General features: G+C 33.7%; 2 protein-coding genes across 3 annotated transcripts; both read left to right on the plus strand.

Moving 5' to 3' along the window:
• Window positions 1-886: 886 nt before the first annotated feature.
• LOC18603920 (SGNH hydrolase-type esterase superfamily protein) lies at window positions 887-18,354 on the plus strand. 2 transcript variants are annotated; one of them, XM_018118194.2, is made up of 6 exons: window positions 887-1,046; window positions 1,142-1,219; window positions 1,798-1,938; window positions 8,204-8,301; window positions 17,428-17,592; window positions 17,947-18,354. In XM_018118194.2, exons 1-6 carry the CDS (start codon window positions 948-950, stop codon window positions 18,113-18,115), a joined length of 750 nt encoding a protein of 249 aa, XP_017973683.2. In that variant the 5' UTR covers window positions 887-947; the 3' UTR covers window positions 18,116-18,354. The 2 variants fall into 2 exon arrangements, with proteins under 2 accessions (XP_017973683.2, XP_017973684.2); XM_018118195.2 differs by having other exon boundaries at window positions 8,204-8,280.
• Window positions 18,355-19,825: 1,471 nt separating this feature from the next.
• On the plus strand, window positions 19,826-21,665 carry LOC18603921 (transcription factor MYB98-like). Its single transcript, XM_007036178.3, has 3 exons — window positions 19,826-20,439; window positions 20,716-20,842; window positions 20,974-21,665. Exons 1-3 carry the CDS (start codon window positions 19,826-19,828, stop codon window positions 21,547-21,549), a joined length of 1,317 nt encoding a protein of 438 aa, XP_007036240.3. The 3' UTR covers window positions 21,550-21,665.
• The last annotated feature ends 289 nt before the right edge of the window (window positions 21,666-21,954 follow it).

The following is a 21,954-nucleotide window of genomic DNA, read 5'->3' on the forward strand; positions in this document are numbered from 1 at the left end:
CTTGCACCATATCTTGCTGTTTAGTGGAAGGGGCCCCGAAGTGACTTTCATTCGGTATCTGTATAAAGACAGATTTGATTCTCTTATCCGGTTCCCCATTGAAACTTGATATCAAGGTAGTGGAAACTTCATCAAACGTGGAAGATTTAATATCTGTGTTCATGTCAGCAAAGATCAAACGTAGCACGCCATGATATCAGCAAAATTTTCTCTTATTATCAGAAAAGAAATCCAACCCTTTCAAAGGATAATAAAGCACAATGTAAGAACGAAAAAAATTAGGCTTAAACTAAGATTTTCAAGGCCCAAATTTGGTCGAGCTCTGCCTGAGATATCGAAGAAGGTTTAGGCCCGCGGACACACACAAGCATTGGAAAACGTTGCGTACAGGGTCGAGGAAGGGAAAGACCGTTAAAAAACGGCGGTAATCCTCGTACAGAATCGAGTCAAGAGGGACGACTCACGAACGTAGATACCCGCAACTCTTTTCCTTCCCTACAATCTTACAATTTCAATCAGTTGAACCAACCATGACTTGCCACATAAACAGAGATGTCAACTTATTTTTAACCCCCAAACTCACATTTCAGACGTTCATCATCAGCACTTTCTCCCTTTGGAAGATTAGCAGAAGGCCCTCTGGAAGATTTTAAGTTTTAACATGAAAGAAACCCATAAATCCAAGATCAAAGCTTTTTAAGAAGATAACATATTGGAACATGTCTTTAAAGTTTAATGATTTGGCACTTTGTCACATGGCAAGTTTTGGTTGGTCCAGCTAAGGAAATTGTATGCTTGTAGCGAAAAGACCGGCAGGTGATATGGTCCCTAACTCAGATGCCTAGTTACTAGTTGGTGGTTTCCTACTAAATATTTGTTCTTTTTTCGTTGTCTTGTGTATATAGCACGGGGTGAGGGCATCAGGAAGAAAAGAAGACTAAAGGAAAATGAGACCAAACATAGTTCTATTTGGAGATTCAATAACACAACAATCTTTTAGATCAGGCGGTTGGGGTGCTTCTCTTGCTGACACCTACTCTCGCAAGGTTCAACATTTTTCGTAATTTTCTTGCTTTTTGGAAACGACCCATCCTTCAAATTTGAGTCCTTTTACTGTTCTTGTGATTTTTTTTAATAATAGGCTGATGTTTTAGTTCGTGGGTATGGTGGATACAACAGCAGATGGGCTTTGTTCTTGTTGCATCATCTCTTCCCTCTGGTAAAGTTCTTAACTTTTTTGTTTTTGTTTTTTATTTGTTTGGAACTACTGTTGTGGATCTGCAGATGGGGTTGTTGATCTGTTAAACTTTGTTGTTTTAGAAATGTGAGGTTTTTAGATTGTGGTTGTGAACTTTGTTTGATGTTCTTAGAATGAGGGATAGATCTCTACAGATTAATTTAATCCTGATTTATTAAGTGGGAGAAATGAGAACTCAACTGCGCTGGTAAAGAAACAAAGTTCTAGTCCTTATGTTTATGGATTTGAGGATAGAATGATGGTACGTACGACTCATTGCTGTGCATTTGCGGATCAAACTGTTCAGTTTATAACAGATTTCTGATAGTCATTGAAGTCAGGGGACTTACCTCTCTCTCTCTCTCTCTTAATTTATATTGTTGTTGTTCATTGATCTCGTGTTGCTGCCTTGCTGGAGATACTTTCATTTCACTGATGATAGCCATATATTTGCTTGTCCACCCCCCTAAACAAAGTTTCTTTTTTTAGTTTTGGTTTAAACATAATTGCTGCACTAGATATTATGTACTAGTCTTTTAGATCTATCTTGTTCCTCTTAGGGCTCTGCGAAACCTCCAGTTGCTGCCACAATTTTCTTTGGGGCTAATGATGCAGCTCATTTAGGGAGAAACAGTGAAAGGCAGCATGTCCCTGTAGAAGAGTACAAGGAGAACCTCAGAAAAATTGTAAATCATTTGAAGGTTCGGTTTTCCCCTTTTTCACTAGTACTTTTAAGCAGCCATTGTAGCAGGGCATCTTCCAGATCCGATATGTGTATTCTTTAAAGCTTTAATTAATTTTTATATGTTTCAGCAATTGACATGCATGATCTACACATACTTCATTCTGCATTTTCCAACAAGCTTTCTTAGCATTATGAGAACAAAACGGAGAGTGTGTTGCTAAAAGAAACCTACAAGTTAACCTTCACATACAGGAGGAGCAATATTGATGGTCGTAATTCTAAACTATAGGCTATTAATAAATGATTAAAGCCAGCAACTGTTTATCTTTATTGAGTAAAAGGGTTGTTGCCTAGCTTGTTGATGTTTGTATTTTCTTTTATCTTATTTTTTCTGGTCAGTTGCTGAGATTTTAGCAAGAGCCCTACGTAGGAGTTAGGACTGTCTGCTTATAACAGAGCTCTTGATGTGGTGGATGACACATTTCTCTACTTAAGGATTGTCTGTAACATCTCGTACCCTCGTTTAGCAGTCTAAAAAATCCTATCGATAAGACAAAGGGTTACTTAAGTGCCGAATAGCGGTGACGAGTGAAAAAAATATTTTAAAATAAAATAATATTTTATGAATAAAATAATATTAAAATATTAATATTTTATTTATTATTTTATATTAGTAAGGAATGAGGTTTATATGACTAATTTAAGTGGGAGAGAAGAAGTGAGAAAGGATTTTGGAGAAAAACGATGATAATCGTGCTTGCGTGTCTTTATTAAATAAAGTTAGTGTGGGTAAATAAATATTTAAATATTATGGTGATATTGCGTTGAAGTGTAAACTTTATATTTTGTTTGCACACGTGTAAAGGAAGAAAGATAGAAGGAAATTGAAATTTAAAACGTGTTGAAATGATCAAATTGTAAAAGATGAAAGTTTGGAGGGTTACACGGTAAATAAAGAAAAGTTGAGAACTTATGTGTAATTTTAATATTTAGAGGTTAATGAAATATTATTGGATGATATGGTGGCATTAAAAGAAAATGCATGTGAAATGAAATGCAAATGAAATGAAGGGAATGAATAAAGAAAGGAAATTTCATGACATGATATGTGATTAAAGGAAAAATAAAGAAATAAAAAAAAATGAAAGTGACGGATGGAGAAAAACATTTCAAGACGTGCCATGTGAATTAAAATATAAAATAAGTGAAGAAAAGTCAAAAGAAGAAATGGATTCTTGGGCTAGTCGCCTATGTGAACAAGATGGAGAGAAAAGACAAGTTAAAAAAATAAAATAATGAAAGTAAAGGAAGCATTGTGTGATTGGCGGTGGAGGAAGTAAAAATATTTGTGCCATGTGATTTAATGCATAAAGTAGTGAAAGGAAAAGTTAACAAAATAATAGAAAAAGGATTGTATAGGAACAAGTCAGCCATGAAAAGAAAAAAATGACGAAAAAGGTGAGACTTTGGGCAATTCGCTCATGGGTGACAAATAATAAAATAAAAAAAAACCATTTTAAGGCTATACCTTTGAGAAGTCCGCCTATATCCAAGAAGAAAAGAGAAAGGAGAAAAAGGACAGAAAGAAAAGAGAAAGGAGAAGAATGACAGAAAGAAAAGAGAAAGGAAAGGAAAGAAAGAAAGAAAGAAAGAAAAAGAGAGAAAGGAAGGAAGGTTCAGTTGGAAGAGCTAAAGCAAAATTGAGAGGTTTTTCCCACCCACATGCCATTATTGTGATTCAATGAGAGCTTGGAGGTTTGACTTAAAGATTTCAAGGTAAGGAAGGTAGAAATTGTTAGTTTGATAGAATATTTACTTTTTAAACCGATTATAATATGTGAAAATGTTTGTGGTAGCAAGAGAAAATTGTACATGTTGGTGGATCACAAGAAATAGGAGATTTCTTGATTTTAAGCTCAAGTTGAGTTATTGAGTAAAGAAAAAGTGTAAAAAGAGGAAATGAGCTGTGGTGGAGTGCTGGACGAGGTAAAAAGTGATCGACAAATAAGATTAGTTATCTACGCACACGAATCAATAGCGAGGTAACGTCTCGCTATTTCGAGGTGAGTAGGGGATGCCTATTTTAAAACTTCCATAATTATATATATATATATATATATATATATTTAAATGTGATGATTTTTTTTAAATGCAAAATTATGAAAAACATGAGCTGATAGAATTCTAGGAGTTTGTGAATACTTAAATGATTGTAAATGTTTTGATTATATATAAGCTAGATACGTAAAGTGTTTTTAAAGTGAGAAACAAGCCTTTATACCATGATCTTTTTCTTACCAAATTTACCTTAATGTTTGTGTTAGGCTTGCATTCTTAAAGAAAATATGTATTCACCATGCGAACTCATACTTTAATTTCATGTAACGATTTTATGATAGAAAGCTTGTAAGGGTTTTGAAATGAGTTTTTGAAAGCATAACTCTATTTTTGAATGGTTTACTAAATCGAAAGATTTCAAAGTAGGTCGGTTGTTACTTCGGATAAGTGTGACCCTCGTGCACGAGTGAGCTATATTTAGAGAACTTTTGGGTTGTCGACGGGTGGTTAGGCTTGGCAAGGGCCACTAGACTTGGCAATTCGTGTTAACACGTTAACACGATTAGACACAATTAAACACGAAATACGTTAAGGTTAAACACGAACATGACACGTTTAATATTCGTGTCTTAAATTTAAAACACGTACACATACACGTTTAATACACGTGTAACACGACACGACATGATTAACTCGTTTATTAAACGTGTCAATATACGATACGACATGATTAATAACACGATTAGCACGTTTAACACGATTAACATGTTTAACACGATTAAATAAAAATATTTATAATTAAATATAATTTTATTATTTAAATTTAAAATCTATAATTATAATAAAACAAAAATAATAATAACATCAAATAATCACCAAAAGTTAAAAATTAGGGTTGAACATGTATAATTACATTATACCTTTTATAAAATAAAAAATTTTAATAAAATAATTATTTAAAATTATTTATATAAGGTTAAAATAGTTTTTAACTATTAATTTTTAAGAGGTTAATAAATGTATCACGTATACACGTTTAAACATGATAACACGATTAAACAAGATAACCAATTAAGTAAACATGTTTAAACGTGTTTGTCGTGTCTGACTCATTAAGACATGAAAATTTTCGTGTCTTAACGTGTCAGATACGATTAAACATGAAACACGTTAAGACTAAACCCAAAACCTGTTTAACTCGAGTCTTCTCGTGTTGTGTTAATGTGTTGTGTTCAAAATTGTCAGGTTTAGTGACCACAGCCTGTGATTTATATACATGACTAGGCCACCAGTGATATACGCGGTTGCGATCGCTTTATTTCTCCGATGTCGGCCAACATCGTCGAGATTGCTATGGCATGTGAGATCCGGTGGAGCGAGGCTCTCGGATGTTATTACGTGATAGAGGAACCACGGGTTTTATTTTACTTCGTTTCTTACTCGAGAGTAAGGTTTCTTTGGGTTTTTACACTCATGTTTTCTACGCATGGTGAGAACTATAAGAATTCGACAGCTCCTCGATTTATTTCCCGATGTGGTTTTAAATCATTTTTCCCTTAACTTTTGTAATTGCTCTCACAGTACTTGTATTTCTGCCGGTGCCATTCGATATGGAACTTCAGATATTGGTTCCGTGCCAGGAATCAAACTAATGTAAAACTCAACTTTTTGTTATAGGGGCAACCTTGACAATTCATCTGGGAACACATCTTCAAATTCGTTAACTATTGGCATCATTTTAATATCCGAAAAATTTTCCTCTAACACATCTTCCTTAACATTCGGGAGCCTCGCTCCACGGATCCCACATGCCATAGTAGTCTCGACGATGTTGACCGACATCGGAGAAGTCAAGCGGTCGCAATCGCGTATATTACCGGTGGCCTAGCCACTTATATATATCACAGGCCGTGGCTCCCGCCATGCCTAATCGCCCGTCGATGACCTAAAGGTTCTCTAACTAAAGCTCACTCGTGCACGAGGATTCTACATAATCGAAGTAACAGCCAGCTTACTCTCGAATCTCTTGGTTTAGTAAACCAGTTAAAAATAGAGTTATGCTTTCAAAAACTCATTTTAAAACCCTTACAAGCTTTTTAACATAAAATCGTTGCATGAAGTTAAAGTATAAGTTCGCATGGTGAACACATATTTTCTTCAAGAATGCAAACCACATACAAACATTAAAGTATATTTGATAAAACAAAGATCATGGTTTAAAAACACTTTACGTATCTAGCTTATATATAATCAAAACATTTACAATCATTTAAGCATTCACAAACTCCTAGAATTCTAACAGCTCATGCTTTCCATAATTTTGCGTTTAAAGAAAATCATCACATTTAAATATATACACACACACACACACACACACATATATATATAACACTATGGAAGTTTTAAAATATACACCTCTTACTCACCTTGAAATAGCGAGACGCTACCTTGCTATTGATTTGTGCGCGTATATAACTAATCCTATTCGTCGGTCACTTCGTACCTGATTCGACACTCCACCATAGCTCACTTCCTCTTTTGACACTTTTGCTTTACTCAATAATTCAACTTGAGATTAAAATCAAGAAATCTCTCATTTCTTGTGATCCACCAACATGCACGATTTGCTCTTGCTGCCACAAATATTTTCACACATTATAATCGGTTTGAAAGGTAAATATTCTATCAAACTAACAATTTCTATCTTCTTTACCTTGAAATCTTTAAGCCAAACCTCCAAGCTCTCCTTGAATCACAACAATGGCGTGTGGGTGGGAGGAAAAACCTCTCGGGTTTTCTCTAGCTTTTCTAACCGAACCTTGCTTCCTTTCTCTTTTTTTCTTTTTTTCTTTCTTTCCTTTCCTTCTTATCTTTTCTCTTTTCTTCTTGGATATGGGCGGACTTCTCAAAAGCATAGCCTTAAAATGGTTTTTCTTATTTTATTATTTGTCACCTATGGGCGAATTGCCTAAAGTCTCACCTTTTCCATCATTTTTTTCTTTTCATGGCCGGCTTGTTCCTATTCAATCCTTTTTTTATTATTTTGTTGGCTTTTCCTTTCATTACTTTATGCATTAAGTCACATTGCATAAATATTTTTACTTCCTCTACCATCACACACACAATGTTTCCTTTACTTTCTTTATTTTATTTTTTTAAACTTGTTTTTTCTCTCCATCTTGTTCACATGGGCGGCTAGCCCAAGGATCCATGTCTTCTTTTGATTTTTCTTCACTTATTTTATGTTTTAATTCACATGGCAAACCTTAAAATGTTTTTCTCCATCTGCCACTTTCATTATTTTTATTTCTTTATTTTTCTTTTAATCACATATCATGTCATGAATTTTCCTTTCTTTATTTATTCCTTTCATTTCATTTGCATTTCATTTCACATGCATTTCCTTTTAATGCCACCATATCATCCAATAATATTTCATTAGCCTCTAAATATTAAAATTACACATAAGCCCTCAACTTTACTTTATTTACCATGTAACCTTTCAAACTTTCATCTTTTACAAGTTGGTCCTTCCAACACATTTTAAATTTTAATTTCATTCTATTTTTCTTTCTTTACACGTGTGCAAACAAAATATAAAGTTTGCATTTCAACGCGGTATCACCATAATATTTAAATATTTACTTACTCGCGTTAACTTTATTTAATAAAGACACGCGGGTACGACTGTCGTCGTTTTTTTTCCAAAATCCTTCCTCACTTCTTCTTCCCTACTTAAATTAGTCATATAACCCTCTTTCCTGACTAATATAAAATATTAATATTTTATTTATTATTTTATTCTAAAATATTTTTTTTCACCCGTCACTGTTCTTCGACACTTAAATTTACGTCAAGTGACCCTTTGTTTTATCGATAGGGTCTTATAGACTGTTAAACAAGGGTACAGGGTGTTACACTGTCTCTTTAAAAATTATTCACATTTCTCTCTAGAATTTTCAATTGTTTTTGTGTTATGCTTATTTTAAGTAGAGTATATTAAAACTTGAGGAATAAATTTACGGATTGGCTTCCCCTCAATTACTTTCCAATGCACCTATCATCATCATTCACATGTGTAAGATCCATCCATGAATTATGAAACCCATACTTGTGAATGGTGATTCAAGGTGTATTGGAAAGTAATGAATAGAAAAGTGATAGAGGGTTGTTGTTCTCATAATTTGCATGGTTCTCACTTTATCATTATTTTCTGGTTGTAGGAATGCTCACCCACCATGCTTATTGTGCTGATAACTCCACCACCTATTGATGAGGAAGGGCGCATGGCATATGCACGGTACAACAAGGCATTTTTTGAGTTCTTTTTCTTCTTTTTAACCTTTTTTCAGATTATGTGGTCTTTTTATTACGTATAACAACATATGTTGTTATCATTTCTGTCATCAACCTTTCTTTTTCATTTTGTTTTGGTTGTCATATTTGTGCGTGTAAGGTTCATTGTGGTCCATTTTTTCTGCTAGGTTCTCAACATTACTCTTAGACAGAAACCATTACTTCTGAAAATAAGACATTCATTGTCCTTCACTAAGCCTTTTGCCACTGTAACACTATATTGCTTCTTTACCTTCCTTGTTAGTTACTAAAACTGTTACCTCTTGAGCCTCATTTTCATGTTCTAGTTGACACTTCCAACATCCCTAGCTTACTTATTCCAAGATTATTTTGTTACAAATCCTAACTGGTCCACAACTTTCATTGCCCAAATTCCACCAGAACAATGTTGCTACTCCATCCATGCATTGCAACTACAAGACCAACATGTTGCTTCCAATCTTCCATATTGAATTCATCTTTTCTCTAGCACCCTAAAACTATCAACAACCCAGCCATACCACATCTCAACCAAAGAACTACTCTGGTTTTCATGAGTTTCATTACATTATCTCTGTGACATTGGCAATATCATTAGCAACATTGTTGTCGAGTTTAAATAGCACACAAGTAGACATGTTGCAACAAGTAATAAAGTGGTAAATATAGTGTCGATCTCTTGAGGAATTATCTCTAATTATATTGCTAATTACTAATTTCAAACTAAACTAATTCTATCCAAGAGTTGATAATTGAGAATTGGTGAAAATGAAATCTAATCAACTAAAGTTAAACTAGAATTGCAAGTAAATTTAATTTGGAAACAACAGAGAAAGACCTAAGATTAAGGCTTTAATTAATGCTTCATTTGGACTTAAGATTGACTAATTACCTATTTTTATAAAAAAACTGATGCTAGCCTAGGATCCTTAAGTATGTACGATACTCTGTCAAGGTATCGCACAATGATCTAACTTAATTTAATTCTCCATATGTCTATAGCTAATTAATTAAGTTCCTTAAGTGTAGGTCCTATAATTGACTGTATATGGTTATTAGGTGTATGTCTACCCTATTAACAAATCACCCAATTAATTCTAAATTATAATGATCATATATTACTCAAACCATGGTCCTTTTGGACTTTGTTAAGTCTTATCTAAAAACTCAAACTCATCTTATTGATAATCAGTCAATAAAATGAGAAATAAATATTGATTTAAATAAACACTAAATATTCCATACAAAAAAGTAATAGTCAATCAAGCATCCAAACTATACATTAATCTCCACCATAATCCTAGAAAGGAAAGTTTAGCCTAACATTTTCATAGCCCATAACAAAATTTTAGTAAAACAAAGCATTTATACAAGGAGATTTAGAGAGAGAAAAATAAAGCTAGTGAGAGAATTCTTTTAGTGCAGCTTTGTCAAGCTTCTCTTTAAAGATTCCTTTTCTTTCCTCTTTGTGAAAAGCTTCCTTTTTTGCCTTAGAACATTGCTCTTCAAAACCTCCATTTTCTCAACTCAAAAATATATATTTGTACTCCCACTTTCAGTCCTAACCCTGGAAACCCATGCAGATGTTTTTTTCATTAAATGACGTGTTCTCATTGCAATGAAAATGAATTCTAGTTGTAGCGGGAAACTCTTTGACTTAGGACTGCTTCTTCATGTTTCTCACTGCAATAAGAAACTTTGACTTAAGTTGCTGAAAATCTCGCTGCAGCTACAACCAAAATATATCTCACTGTAGCGAGAAAGTTTCTGACTTGGGGTTGGTTTCTTCATGTTTCTTGGCTCTTGCTGCAGCCAAAATGGATTCTAATTGCAGCAAGAAACTCTCTGACTTGCACTTTGCATCTATTATAATCCTTTCTCTTCATATACATTCATGGCCATGATCCTGTCCAAATTGGATGAAGTGTTGAACACCAAAGTTGTAGCTCTTCCTCTCGGCTTTCCAGCGATCCAAGAATCACCTCGATTGGACTTCTATAGCTTGAGTTGTGCTCAAAACATCACTGCATGTTCAGAGACCTACTTAAGTCCACCTGCACTATCCATTGCCATTTAAGTTCCAAGTCTTTGCACATCCTTCAATATCAGAAGATTAAATAAGTAGAGGCTAAAATGAGAAATTTTAATGAGAATTTAAGCTAAAATTATATAAATGAAAAATGTCATAACATAAATTAAACTACTATTGAAGAGCATAAAAAACTATGAATGGATTACTTATAAACTAGAGGAGTTGGCTCAATTTAAGTTCTAAATATGTATGACATAACTCTATATAATAGAGCTACCACATCCTCAAACTTAATATTTTGCTAGTCCTCAAGCAAAATTTTAAAGCAATAAAAGGAATATGAGAATTGAAAACACTAAATGACAATTCAACTACACCATTTTAAAGATTACTTTTAATTCCTCGTCAATTGTCTTATTTTCCATACTCATAGCAAATCATAAATATTGTTCAAGTGCATGTCTCAACAAAATGGCAAGCTCATTTTCAATTGGTTTTCTCTTTGTGTGTGAAGTTCCTTAAAATAAACACCATGTTACTCGTATAGGTTTATGCTCATGCAAGAATTTAAATTAGTTAAGAGTTTCATAAGCTAAATTCATTTCTCTCTCCACTGATATAAGTTAACACTCAATTGAAGATCCTTAGGACTTTGTCAAGTTTGTAATGTATGGTTGGGGTCTAGGTAGGATATAAGGTAATGTGTGGCTCAAATTTTCTTGAACACATCATTGTTTTAGGACCTATGTAGAACTTCTTACTTTTGATTACCCAGTATATTTTTTTTTTGTTTTTCTCTTTTTTTATATCACAATTTCACACCCCAACACTTGTTTTTTTTTTTTTTTTGTAATAGAGAGTAAGGTGAATATTTTTGCAATATTATGAACTTTTCAACACAGTATCACCTTTCAACAATATGCCATTAGCTCAATATAAATGTCTTAAAACAATAGATATGCTTAGGAGTGGGTTATGCAAAATTGGAAAGATTCTTTACAAGATTAAGCTAATTTATTATGTGGTTAAATAGAAAGGAGGAAATATTTAGGCTCAAATGGGGTATATTATGGATAAAAATTGTCTAAATGGGCTCGAAAGACCTAACTGGTCCAAAGATAGCCTAAATAATTTTCCTAATTAAGTGTAGCCTAAAATTTCACCTTAAGAGAAACTAAAACAAATTCTAAAATTCAAGACTTCATTCAAAAATTCACATTTGCATAAATTTTCTTTAAATGATTACAATTACTTAAAGTAAGAAACATGTACTCAAAAAAGTGAAAAAAACACAATTTACAATGATGCTTAGCAATAGAGATCAACATAATATTCACACAATATTCACATTCACTAAGAGCATAAAAATAAAAAGGTAATTATTTTTCTTCATTGGATAAGTAAATCTAAGCCATTTGTGCTATTAATTATCAAATCCAATATTTTCAAAAATTAAAATAAGTTAACTTGAACTAATTTGAAATTTAAAAGTAAGAAATATAACAAGCAAATAAAAGCAAAGTTTAAAAATTCCAAACTTTCCCCCTTGAACTTAAATTTAACATTGTCCCCAATGTTAAAAAAAAGTAAAGAAAAGAATACTCTCCTTTAAAAAGACTTGTTTTCCTCCTTTTCGTCCTCGTCATCTTTATTACTAATGGTATCCTCTGTAATGGGTAGAACATTTGTCATGTCCATCTTCATATGCTCGGCAAAAGCACGAAACATGTGCTTCATGGTTCCCATTCGTTACTCTAGATGAACTCATTCTTTGTGACATGGTGAGTTTGGTGCTATGAGCTAAAGGTCTTGGCAGAGTAGATGAACTCACACCAACAGCTTGTTGTTGATGAATTTGCATTCTCCGTACGATCTCAAGATCCAATGGAGCTTTTGATTGCATGATTTTTTCATCTCGACTCCATTGTATTCCCGCTTGTTTACATAAAACGGTGATGAGCAATAGATATCATAGGCCATCCTACTAGAACTAATAGTATGCAAATGTTAGTGAAAAGCAATTGACCAACGTTAAGGGATTTAGAGGATGGCATATATCAAGATTGCTCTATCTTTGGTGACATCACTTGTTTGCTCGATTGGCAACATCTTGGCTGCAACGACGTGGTGTCAAACTTTATATTTGCTTGTCAATGTACTTGCCTTGAAAGTTGCTCCCCTTAACTAATCTTCATGTAGTCTCAAGGTTACTAAGCAAATTAATCATCTCTTCTAAATCCACCTTTCCATTAACATATTAAGTGTACTCATCACTCTCAATATCTAGGGTGTTGTAAAACCGATTAGTGGTGTAGTTATCAAATGGTACTCTTTTTTCCCTACAAATGGCACTCCATATTCTCAAAATCCTCTTTACAAAAATCCAAAATTTTCATCAGCCATTCAGTTAAACCTTCCACAAACACAAAATGTTACTTCAAAACATAAGATTCAAGAATTGTTTTCAAATTTCTCTTCATCAAAGTGCAGATTTTTGGTAAGTAAATCTTAAGTTTTTGCCAAAATTTTGATTTTCAAGAAAAGTGATGGTTGAAAAAATTTTATGTGATAATTTTTTTTTTATAATTGGGGGAAGGGGAATTTGAACCCTGCTCTTTAGGCAGGGGGATAATACACCAACCAATAAGCCAAATGCTCGTGTGCTAATTATATGTGATAATTCTTGATGGGCATTGCTTAGTTTCTATAATATTAGCATTACGTTCAAGTTTGGTGAATTTTGGTGGAATTGTGGAAATTGTTAGTTATCAATTTTGAATAATTTAGGTTGTATGGGTTTATGAGAATTTAATGTATTAGTGAATTGTTGACTATGGTAAGAGGTTCGAAGAGATTTCATTCACTTGTGGATTATTGTGGAATTATTTGGTGAAATTTAGGAGTGTTGTGGATTAATCTTGATGTGTGAGATTTGAGAACCATGGTCCCAAAAAGAGCTAAAACTAGCAGTAGTGATTTTGATAAAGCAAAATTTGTGTCGGAAGCAGCATTTCAACGTCACACACAATCATTGCTAAATAAATCTCTAGTTTTTTAAAGAGGTATTGACTTGCCTTATATCTGTTATAGTGATATTGTGGATATAATTGAGGAGAGGAGATGGAAAACCCTTTTGTACTCAACCTGAGGCATCAATCATACTAGAAGCAAGAGAATTTTATGCCAATGTAGTAGAACACAAGAATATAATGGCATTTTTGTTGGGAAAAAAGGGTAAAATTTGATAACCACACCATTAATTGATTCTACAACACTTAGAATATTGAGAATGATTAGTACACTCAATATGTTAATGGAGAGGTGAATTTAGAAGAGGTGATTAACTTGCTTGGTAACCTTAGGACTACATGGAGATTAGTTATGAGGTTTAACAACTTTCAAGGCAAGTGCACTGAAAAGCGAATATAAAGTTTGACACCACTTCGTTGCAGTCAAGATGTTACGAATCAAGTATACGCGTGATGTGACCAAAGATAGAGCAATCTTGATATACGCCATCCTTTCAACTAAATCCCTTAACGTTTGTCAATTACTTTTCACTAATATTTTGTATACTGCTAGTTCTAGTAGGGATGATCTATGGTATCCGTCGCTCATCATCACTTTGTACAAACAAACAGGAGTACAATAGAGCCGAAATGAAAAAATCATGTAATCAAAAGCTCCATTGGATCTTGGGGTCATACAGAGAATGCAAGTCTATTAACAACAAGCTGCTGGTGCGAGTTCATCTGCTCCGCTAAGACCTTAAGCTCGTAGCACAAAACTCACCTTACCACAAAGAATAAAGTGTCTAAAGCGACGAATGAGAACCATAGAGCAGATGTTTCATGCTTTCGCTGAGCATATGGGGGTGGACAAGATAAATTTTTCACCCATCGCAAAGGATACTGCTCGTGATGAGGATGAGGAGGAGGAAAGATAGTCTTTTTTAAGGAGAGTATTCCTTTCTTAACTTTTCTTTAACAATAGGGACAATGTTAAATTTAAGTTGGGGGGGGGAGGGGGGGGGGGGGGGGAGTTTACAATTTTTAAACTTTGTTTCTATTTGTTTGTTATATTTCTTGCTTTTAAACTTCAAGTTAGTTTAAGTTAGCTGATTTTAATTTTTGAAAATATTGGATTTGATAATTAATTGCACCAATGGCTTAGATTTACTTATCCAATGAAGAAAAATAATTACTTTTTTATTTTTATGCTCTCAGTGAATGTGAATATTGTGTGAGTATTGCATTGATCTTTATTGCTAAGCATCATTGTAAATTGTGTTTTTTCACTTTATTGAGCACATGTTTCTTGCTTTAATTATTTTTGATCATTTAGAGAAAGTTTATGCAAATGTGGATTTTTGAATAGAGTCTTAAGTTTTAGAATTTGTTTTACCTTTTTTTGAGGCAAAATTTTAAGCTACATTTAATTAAGGAAATGACTTAGGTCATTTTTGGATCGGTTGAGCCTTTCGAGTCCACCTAGATAATTTTTATCTATAGTATACCCCGTTTGAGTCTTAATTTTCCCTTTTCTTTGTTTAACCATATAATAAATTAGCTTAGCCTTATAAAAAATATTTCCAGTTTTGCATACCCCACTCCTAAGCATATTTATTGTTTTAGGATATTTGTATTGAGTAATGGCATATTGTTGAAATGTGATATTGTGTTAAAAAGTTCATAATCTTGCAAAAATATTCACCCCATTATCTATTACAAAAAAAAAAAAAGTTTGAGGGTGTCAAGTTTTGATAGAAAAAAAAGGAGAAAAACAAGAAAACGAATAAAGTGTTGAACAAAGAAGAGAAAAGGAAAAAGAAGAAAAATATACTAGGAAAATAAAAGTAAAAAGCTCTACTTAGGTCCTAAAACAATAGTGTGTTTAGGGTAATTTGAGTCATATATTATCTTATGTCCTACTTGAACCCTAGCCATACATTACAAGGTTGATAAAGTCTTAAAAATCTTTGATTAAATTTTAGCCTACATTAGTGGAGAGAGAATGAAGAGCAAACTTATGAAACTCTTAACTAATTTAAATTCTTGTATGAGTATGAACCTATTCAAGTGACATGATGTTAATTGCAAGGAACTCTACACACACATAAGGAAAACCAATTGAAAATGAGCTTGCAATTTTGTTGAGACATGAACTTTTGCAATTTTGTTGAGACATGAACTTGAACAATATTTATGATTTGCTGTGAACGAATAATTAAAAGTAATCTTTGAGTTGGTGCAATTGAATTGTCATTTAGTATTTTCAATTCTCATATTTCTTTTATTGCTTTAAAGTTTTGCTCGAGGACTAGCAAAATATTAACTTTAGAGGTATGGGAATTCTATTATATAGAGTTATCTCATGCATTTTTGAAACTTAAATTGAGCTAAGTTTTCTAGTTTATAAGTAATCCTAGGTAGTTTTTTATACTTTTTAGTAATAGTTTAATTTATATTATGATATTTTTCATTTATGCAATTTTAACTTAAATTCTTGTTAAAATTTCTCATTTTAGCCTTTATCTATTTAATCTTCTGATATTGAAAGGTATGCAAGGACTTGGAACTTAAATGGCAATGGATGGTGCAAGTGAATTTAAAAAAGTCTTTGACTATGTTGTGATGTTTTGAGCACAACTTGAGCTACAGAAGTCCGATCGAGATGATTTTTAAACTGTTGGAAAGCCGAGAGGCAGAGTTACAACTTTGGTGTTTAGCACTTTACACAGTTTAAAAGGGATCATGGCCAAGAATGCATTTGAAGAGAAAGAACTGCAACAAATAGAAAGGAAAGTTTAGCCCTAACATTTCCATAGCCTACAACAACATTTTAGCAAAATAAAGCATTTATACAAGGAGATTTAGAAAGAGAAAAATAAAGCTAGTGAGAGAAAACTCTTTTAGTGCAGCTTTGTCAAGCTTATCTTCAAAGGTTCCTCTTCTTTTCTCCTTGTGGAAAGCTTTCTTGTTTGCCTAAAAAATTGCTCTTCAAAAGCTCCCTTTTATCAGCTCAAAAATATGTATTTATACCCCCATTTTCAGCCCTAGCCCTAGAAACCTGTGCAGATTTTTTTTCATAAAATGACGAGTTCTCGTTGCAACGAAAATGGATTTTTGCTGCAATGAGAAACTTTTGGATTTAAGTTGTTGAAAATCTTGCTGCAACCAAAATGAATTTCACTACAGCGAGAAAGTTTGACTCGGGGTTGGTTTCTTCATGTTTCTCACCACAACCAAAATGAATTCTTGTTGCAGCAAGGAATTCTCTAACTTGCACTGTGTAGTCTGTTGCAGTCCTTTCTCTTCAAATGCATTCTTGGCTATGATCCCTTCCAAACTAGGTGAAGTGCTAAACACCAAAGTTGTAGGTCTTCGACTTTCCAACTGTCAAAGAATCACCTCGTTCAGACTTCTGTAGCTCGAGTTGTGTTCAAAACATCGCAGTATGTTCAAAGAACTTTTTAAGCCCATTTGCACCATCCATTGACATTTTAAGTTCCAAGTCCTTGCATATCCTTCAATATCAGAATATTAATTAAGTAGAAACTGAAATAACGAATTTTAACAAGAATTTAAACTAAAATTGTATAAATGAAAAATGTCGTAACATAAATTAAATTACTACTAAAAAGTATAAAAAACTACTTATAAATTACTTAGAAACTAGAGGACTTGGCTTAATTTAAGTTTCAAATATACATGAGATAACTCTATTATATAATAGAGTTATCAAACATAAAACTTAATTATATCACGATATGTTACCTTCACCCATAATGCTTTTGTCGATGTTCTGTCATTTCTTTCAATAATCAACATACTACTACAAAGCACTGCTATGCAAAATCTCAGAAAGAGGAAAATGAGAACCCAATAAAACTGAGAACCTAAATAATTTTAAGTTCCTTCAATTCTGAACTTCCAAGTCCCCCGACTTGGAGATCCAGGGAACCTGAAAATTCAACAACTCAAGACACAGGCGAACTGTAATAAGGAGTTCTGTTGTCATGAAAATGTTACTACTTCTTAGTATGTCAGAACTCAAATAATTAATAATTTGGTTTTACAGGGCAACTTACGGTGAGAAAGCTATGACATTGCCAGAGAGAACAAATGAAATGGCAGGAGTCTATGCAAGGGGGTGTGTTGAGTTGGCTGAGGAACTGGGTCTCCGATCCGTCAATCTGTGGTCCAAGATGCAGGAAACAGATGGTTGGCAGAAACAATATCTGAGGTTTGTGGTATTCTAAACTACTTTTAGAAGCTTGCTACTCTATATCTAAAGACCAGATCCTTAGTGAAAGAAGTTAAGCATACGCATTGCAACAGTTGTTTCTACTGGACAATATCCAATCAAGTTCAATTAAATTTTCCATTCTCGATGAGATGGTTTGTTAAATCAAAAGTGCCTTCCTTGTAAGTTCTAATGGTAGCTAAAACCGACTTAATTCTTGGGGAATTAGGCACACCAAATCCCTGAGAAAGAAATACTCTATCCAGTTAGAAGACTCACCACTAAGATTTAGATCAGTAGATGGAAAATGTTACATGGAGTACATTCTGAATATATTTTTGTTATTTATATCAGGGATGGATTGCATCTGACACCAGAAGGCAATGCCGTAGTCTTCCAGGAACTTGTGAGAGTTTTCAATGAAGCATGGCTTTCCGCTGCAGAAATGCCGTATGATTTTCCTCACCACTCAGAGATTGATGGGAACAATCCCGAGAAGGCATTTCAGCAGAAATGCTTATAGTTTCCCCCAAGTATATGTTGATTCTTTTCCACTTAAATCATACAGGTGTGCCTTCCTCCCTGGTTGCAACTGGGAAATAGTTGGCCCTTTTGATGGGCTGTACTTTGTTTAGAAACTTACCAAGCTGTTTCCATTAACAGCTTCATTTATTAAACTGCATTGTTCAAATTATTGGTAATAGAATCTCCTTTTTGGTATTGGAGATGAATTGGAAATCAAAATTACAAGTTTCTAATGTCTCATATATCTTTGTTTGGATGAATGTCTGTAGTGTACAGCTTTAGAGAGGTTAGAACTTGTTGGTGGGATCTGTCTTTCATTACCCACCATCACTTGAAGATTAAAAAGAAAAGTGCCTGGAAAATGAGAGGGTTAGGCTTTATTTTCTTTCTTTTCCTATTAAAAAAAATCACTTATATAGTGTGTCTAAGAACACATCCCTAGTTAGAACTTGAAATTTCATATTGAAAGGATGCAGTGTCACATTCAGGACTTTGCATGAAGGGTGGTTAAAAGGGTAATGAAATTAAATATCTCAAATTTTATACATATAACAAGGGTGGCAGCCATCACCCCTACCACCATCCTTGGTCTGTTCTTGTTCGTAATTTACGCGCATCCGTACCATCTATCAAAATAAAAATAATAATATAAAAAAAAATAAAAAGTTGAGACTTATACCGCAAGTAAACACCATTGTTGAAATTGTTGTTTGATGCTTTGATTTGAAACTATTTACACACTAAAAGCTTTAATTTTTTTAATTACTACTAAATTAAGAACAGCCACGAAAAAGATTTAAGATCAATGGACTGCTGGTCATGCGTTACCCTGACCAAACCAATGAGAATTAAAATTGGTTTTTATTGTGCCTTCATTATGTAAAACCAAAATTACCATTAATGATGCTGAATTTTAAGCCATATATATGTGATTAATCAAAGTGATTTAAAGAGTTTGTCTTAATGTTTTGGAGTTTTCAGTTACAAATTAATGCTCATTTATTATGTTAAATACCAAACCAAAAAACAAAACAATCTTGGATATTTTTTGAGGTTTAAATTAAATTAATTAGAGGTATATGTTTTAGCTAACTTTGGCCCAAAAAAATTTTATATTTAATATTCTTCAGTTACTAATACTAATTGTTCATTTGAAAATATATAGTTGCTTTTGTTTTTTTGTTTTGTGTCTTACATTCAACCAAAATTTCTATTTTTCTTAATTTTTTATACTTAAGCTTGAGGTTGAATAAAAATGAGAATATTATTTACGTGACTTAGTCTAATCGGTAAAGAAGAGTCTATTTTTATTGCCATTTAAGGTAAGATTCATACTTATATAAGAAGTATTTCGAAAGTAAAATTATGGATATATCTGGTATTGTTCTAGAAGAGAATTAAGCTCAAATGAAAAGTGAATATACCTTTGACCATATTAATAAGAAAAATAAAAGAAGAAAGTGTCACGTAATTAATTATGAATTAAATCCTTTACTTTATCCAATTTGATAATCTATACAACAACAAAAAATGTGATAAATGTAGCAATAAAATGAATACTGATGTTAAGCAAATGCTGACCATGGGATATAAGCCATAATCCACGGCCAAGATCAAGCCAAATAGTAGTAAATGCCTTCGCATATCTCTCCTTATTAAGGAACTCAAGGATGGAAAATGACATGGACAGAAAACTCTCAAATTCCTGATGGAGCTTGATGCAAAGCTTAGAGAAAACATGACCCCTCCAGGCCAGCAGCCAATGTTCATGAAAGATGAGTTGTTCCCCTTTGAAACCACTCCTTCATCATCATCAAAGGGTTGCTACCATTGGCAAGACTTTCACCACCTTGAACATCATCATCAAGTTCTTGATGTCAATGGGTCGTCTCCGAATCCTGTTTTTGGTATCCAGACAGCTTGCTATGATCCTTTTGATGCATTCCCTTACGGCTGTTCAGCAAATGATGTTGACTTCTATGAGTGTAAGCCTTTTGCAGATAATGTAGGAGCGGCAGGACATGGGCAAGTTATGGATAATTTCCAGGGTGGTGGAGGGTACTTGAACCTTTCTCAGAGGAACTCGGATGATGTTGTTATGGGATCAGATAGTATTGGTTACATGCCCTTTGATTTTCAAGGTGTGAAGCCTGTGAATTTCGTTGTGCCAGATGAAGTCTCCTGCGTGAGTACTGCTGAAAATGCTTACTACAAGAAAGTTGGCATGAACAAGAATAGGGTATTGGCTTCAACTAAAAGGACTTGGAAAGGTCGTAAGAAGTCCAATGTAGTCAAGGGACAATGGACAATTGAAGAAGACAGGTATAGGAGAGGTTTGATTTTTTACTTTGTTTTTTTACGGTATAATATCGATATTTAAATTGATTGAAAATACGTATATTTCAAACACAATTACGTGAGATTTAAAAGACTTAATCAATGTCAAAGTAAAATTATAATCATCATAGTGTTGTTTTCTTTTCTAAACAAACTAAAAATATGAAATTCACTGTAATATTACCAGAATTTGCTATGTATTATTTACTCATGGTAACAGATTTTGCTCATCTGTTTTGGTCATATGCATGCTTTCCACAGGCTCTTGATTCAATTAGTTGAACAGTATGGGGTGAGAAAATGGTCTCTTATTGCTCAGATGTTGCCTGGAAGGATAGGAAAGCAATGCAGAGAGAGATGGCACAACCATCTAAGGCCAGACATTAAGGTTCGTATAGTTTTTACTCTTACGTTTGTTAATTTTTTAAGTGAATTTCATGATGAACATATTAACATATGTAGTATACGAGATGAGATTGTCAGTTCTTTTTAATTTTTCCATGATGCATGCTTTTACAGAAGGACACATGGAGTGAAGAGGAAGACAAGGTCCTGATTCAGGCCCACATAGAGATAGGAAACAAATGGGCAGAAATTGCAAAGAGGTTGCCTGGAAGAACAGAAAACTCCATCAAGAACCATTGGAATGCAACCAAAAGAAGGCAATTCTCAAAGCGCAAGTGTCGTTCAAAGTACCCCAGGGGTTCCATTCTGCAGGAATATATCAAGAGCTTGAACTTGGAGTCAAGCAGCAGCACAAGGTACCAAGAAAAACCTTCCACTGCTACTAATGCCGCCATAGCAGACATGAACACTTCAACCAAAGCACCAAATCATCAGCCAAAAGCTTTGGATTTCTGCCCCACCGATCGTTTAGTGCCAGAATATGATTTTAATGAGGTCCCAGATTTTTGTTTTGATGAGAAGCTGCTTCAAGAGAGCTGCAGCATCGATTCTCTTCTTGATGAAATACCCAGTGCTCCTCCTAATGTTGCTGGTGCAGCTGATCCTGTGGACATGGCTCTGGTGATGAAAAATGAAGTGAAGAAGGAGCTGGATTTGGTGGAGATGATCTCCCAGCAGGCTAACATGTAATAAGGCCCCCCAAAAACCAGCATAAGACAAAACTCTGGCCAACTATCAGAGCAGGTTCTAGGCTTGGTTCCAGGGAATTTGGCTAAGTTAGAGAATTAAGGGTGGCATCAACAGAAAACGGGTGCCATGCAGATTTGCAGAAAAGATTTTTAATAATAAAATAAAGCAACTTAAATATTTGTTGGGAATTGTTCTGACATGCAACGTATGTATGTATGTAACTATGTATATGTCGATGTAGGCATGCATGGAAGATAGCATACCATTACTCTTGGATACGCTTTAAGGAGTTTTTTTTTTTTTCTTATTTATTAAAATTTATTATGCTTTTAATGCAAGAAATAAGGTATGGTGTAATAAATGCAACATTTATACCGAGAGTTGGGACCAAGTATGATTTATTTG

The sequence above is a fragment of the Theobroma cacao genome, chromosome 3 (assembly GCF_053813885.1).
Source record: "Theobroma cacao isolate CCN51 chromosome 3, ASM5381388v1, whole genome shotgun sequence".
Lineage (NCBI taxonomy): Eukaryota > Viridiplantae > Streptophyta > Magnoliopsida > Malvales > Malvaceae > Theobroma > Theobroma cacao.

Coding starts and splice junctions, on each gene's coding strand:
- LOC18603920 (XM_018118194.2), top strand. CDS start 948: ATGAGACCAAACATAGTTCTATTTGGAGATTCAATAACACAACAATCT. Junction 1,220..1,797: donor TGCATCATCTCTTCCCTCTG/GTAAAGTTCTTA, acceptor TGTTCCTCTTAG/GGCTCTGCGAAACCTCCAGT. Junction 1,939..8,203: donor AAATTGTAAATCATTTGAAG/GTTCGGTTTTCC, acceptor TTCTGGTTGTAG/GAATGCTCACCCACCATGCT.
- LOC18603921 (XM_007036178.3), top strand. CDS start 19,826: ATGGAGCTTGATGCAAAGCTTAGAGAAAACATGACCCCTCCAGGCCAG. Junction 20,440..20,715: donor TGGACAATTGAAGAAGACAG/GTATAGGAGAGG, acceptor TGCTTTCCACAG/GCTCTTGATTCAATTAGTTG. Junction 20,843..20,973: donor ATCTAAGGCCAGACATTAAG/GTTCGTATAGTT, acceptor ATGCTTTTACAG/AAGGACACATGGAGTGAAGA.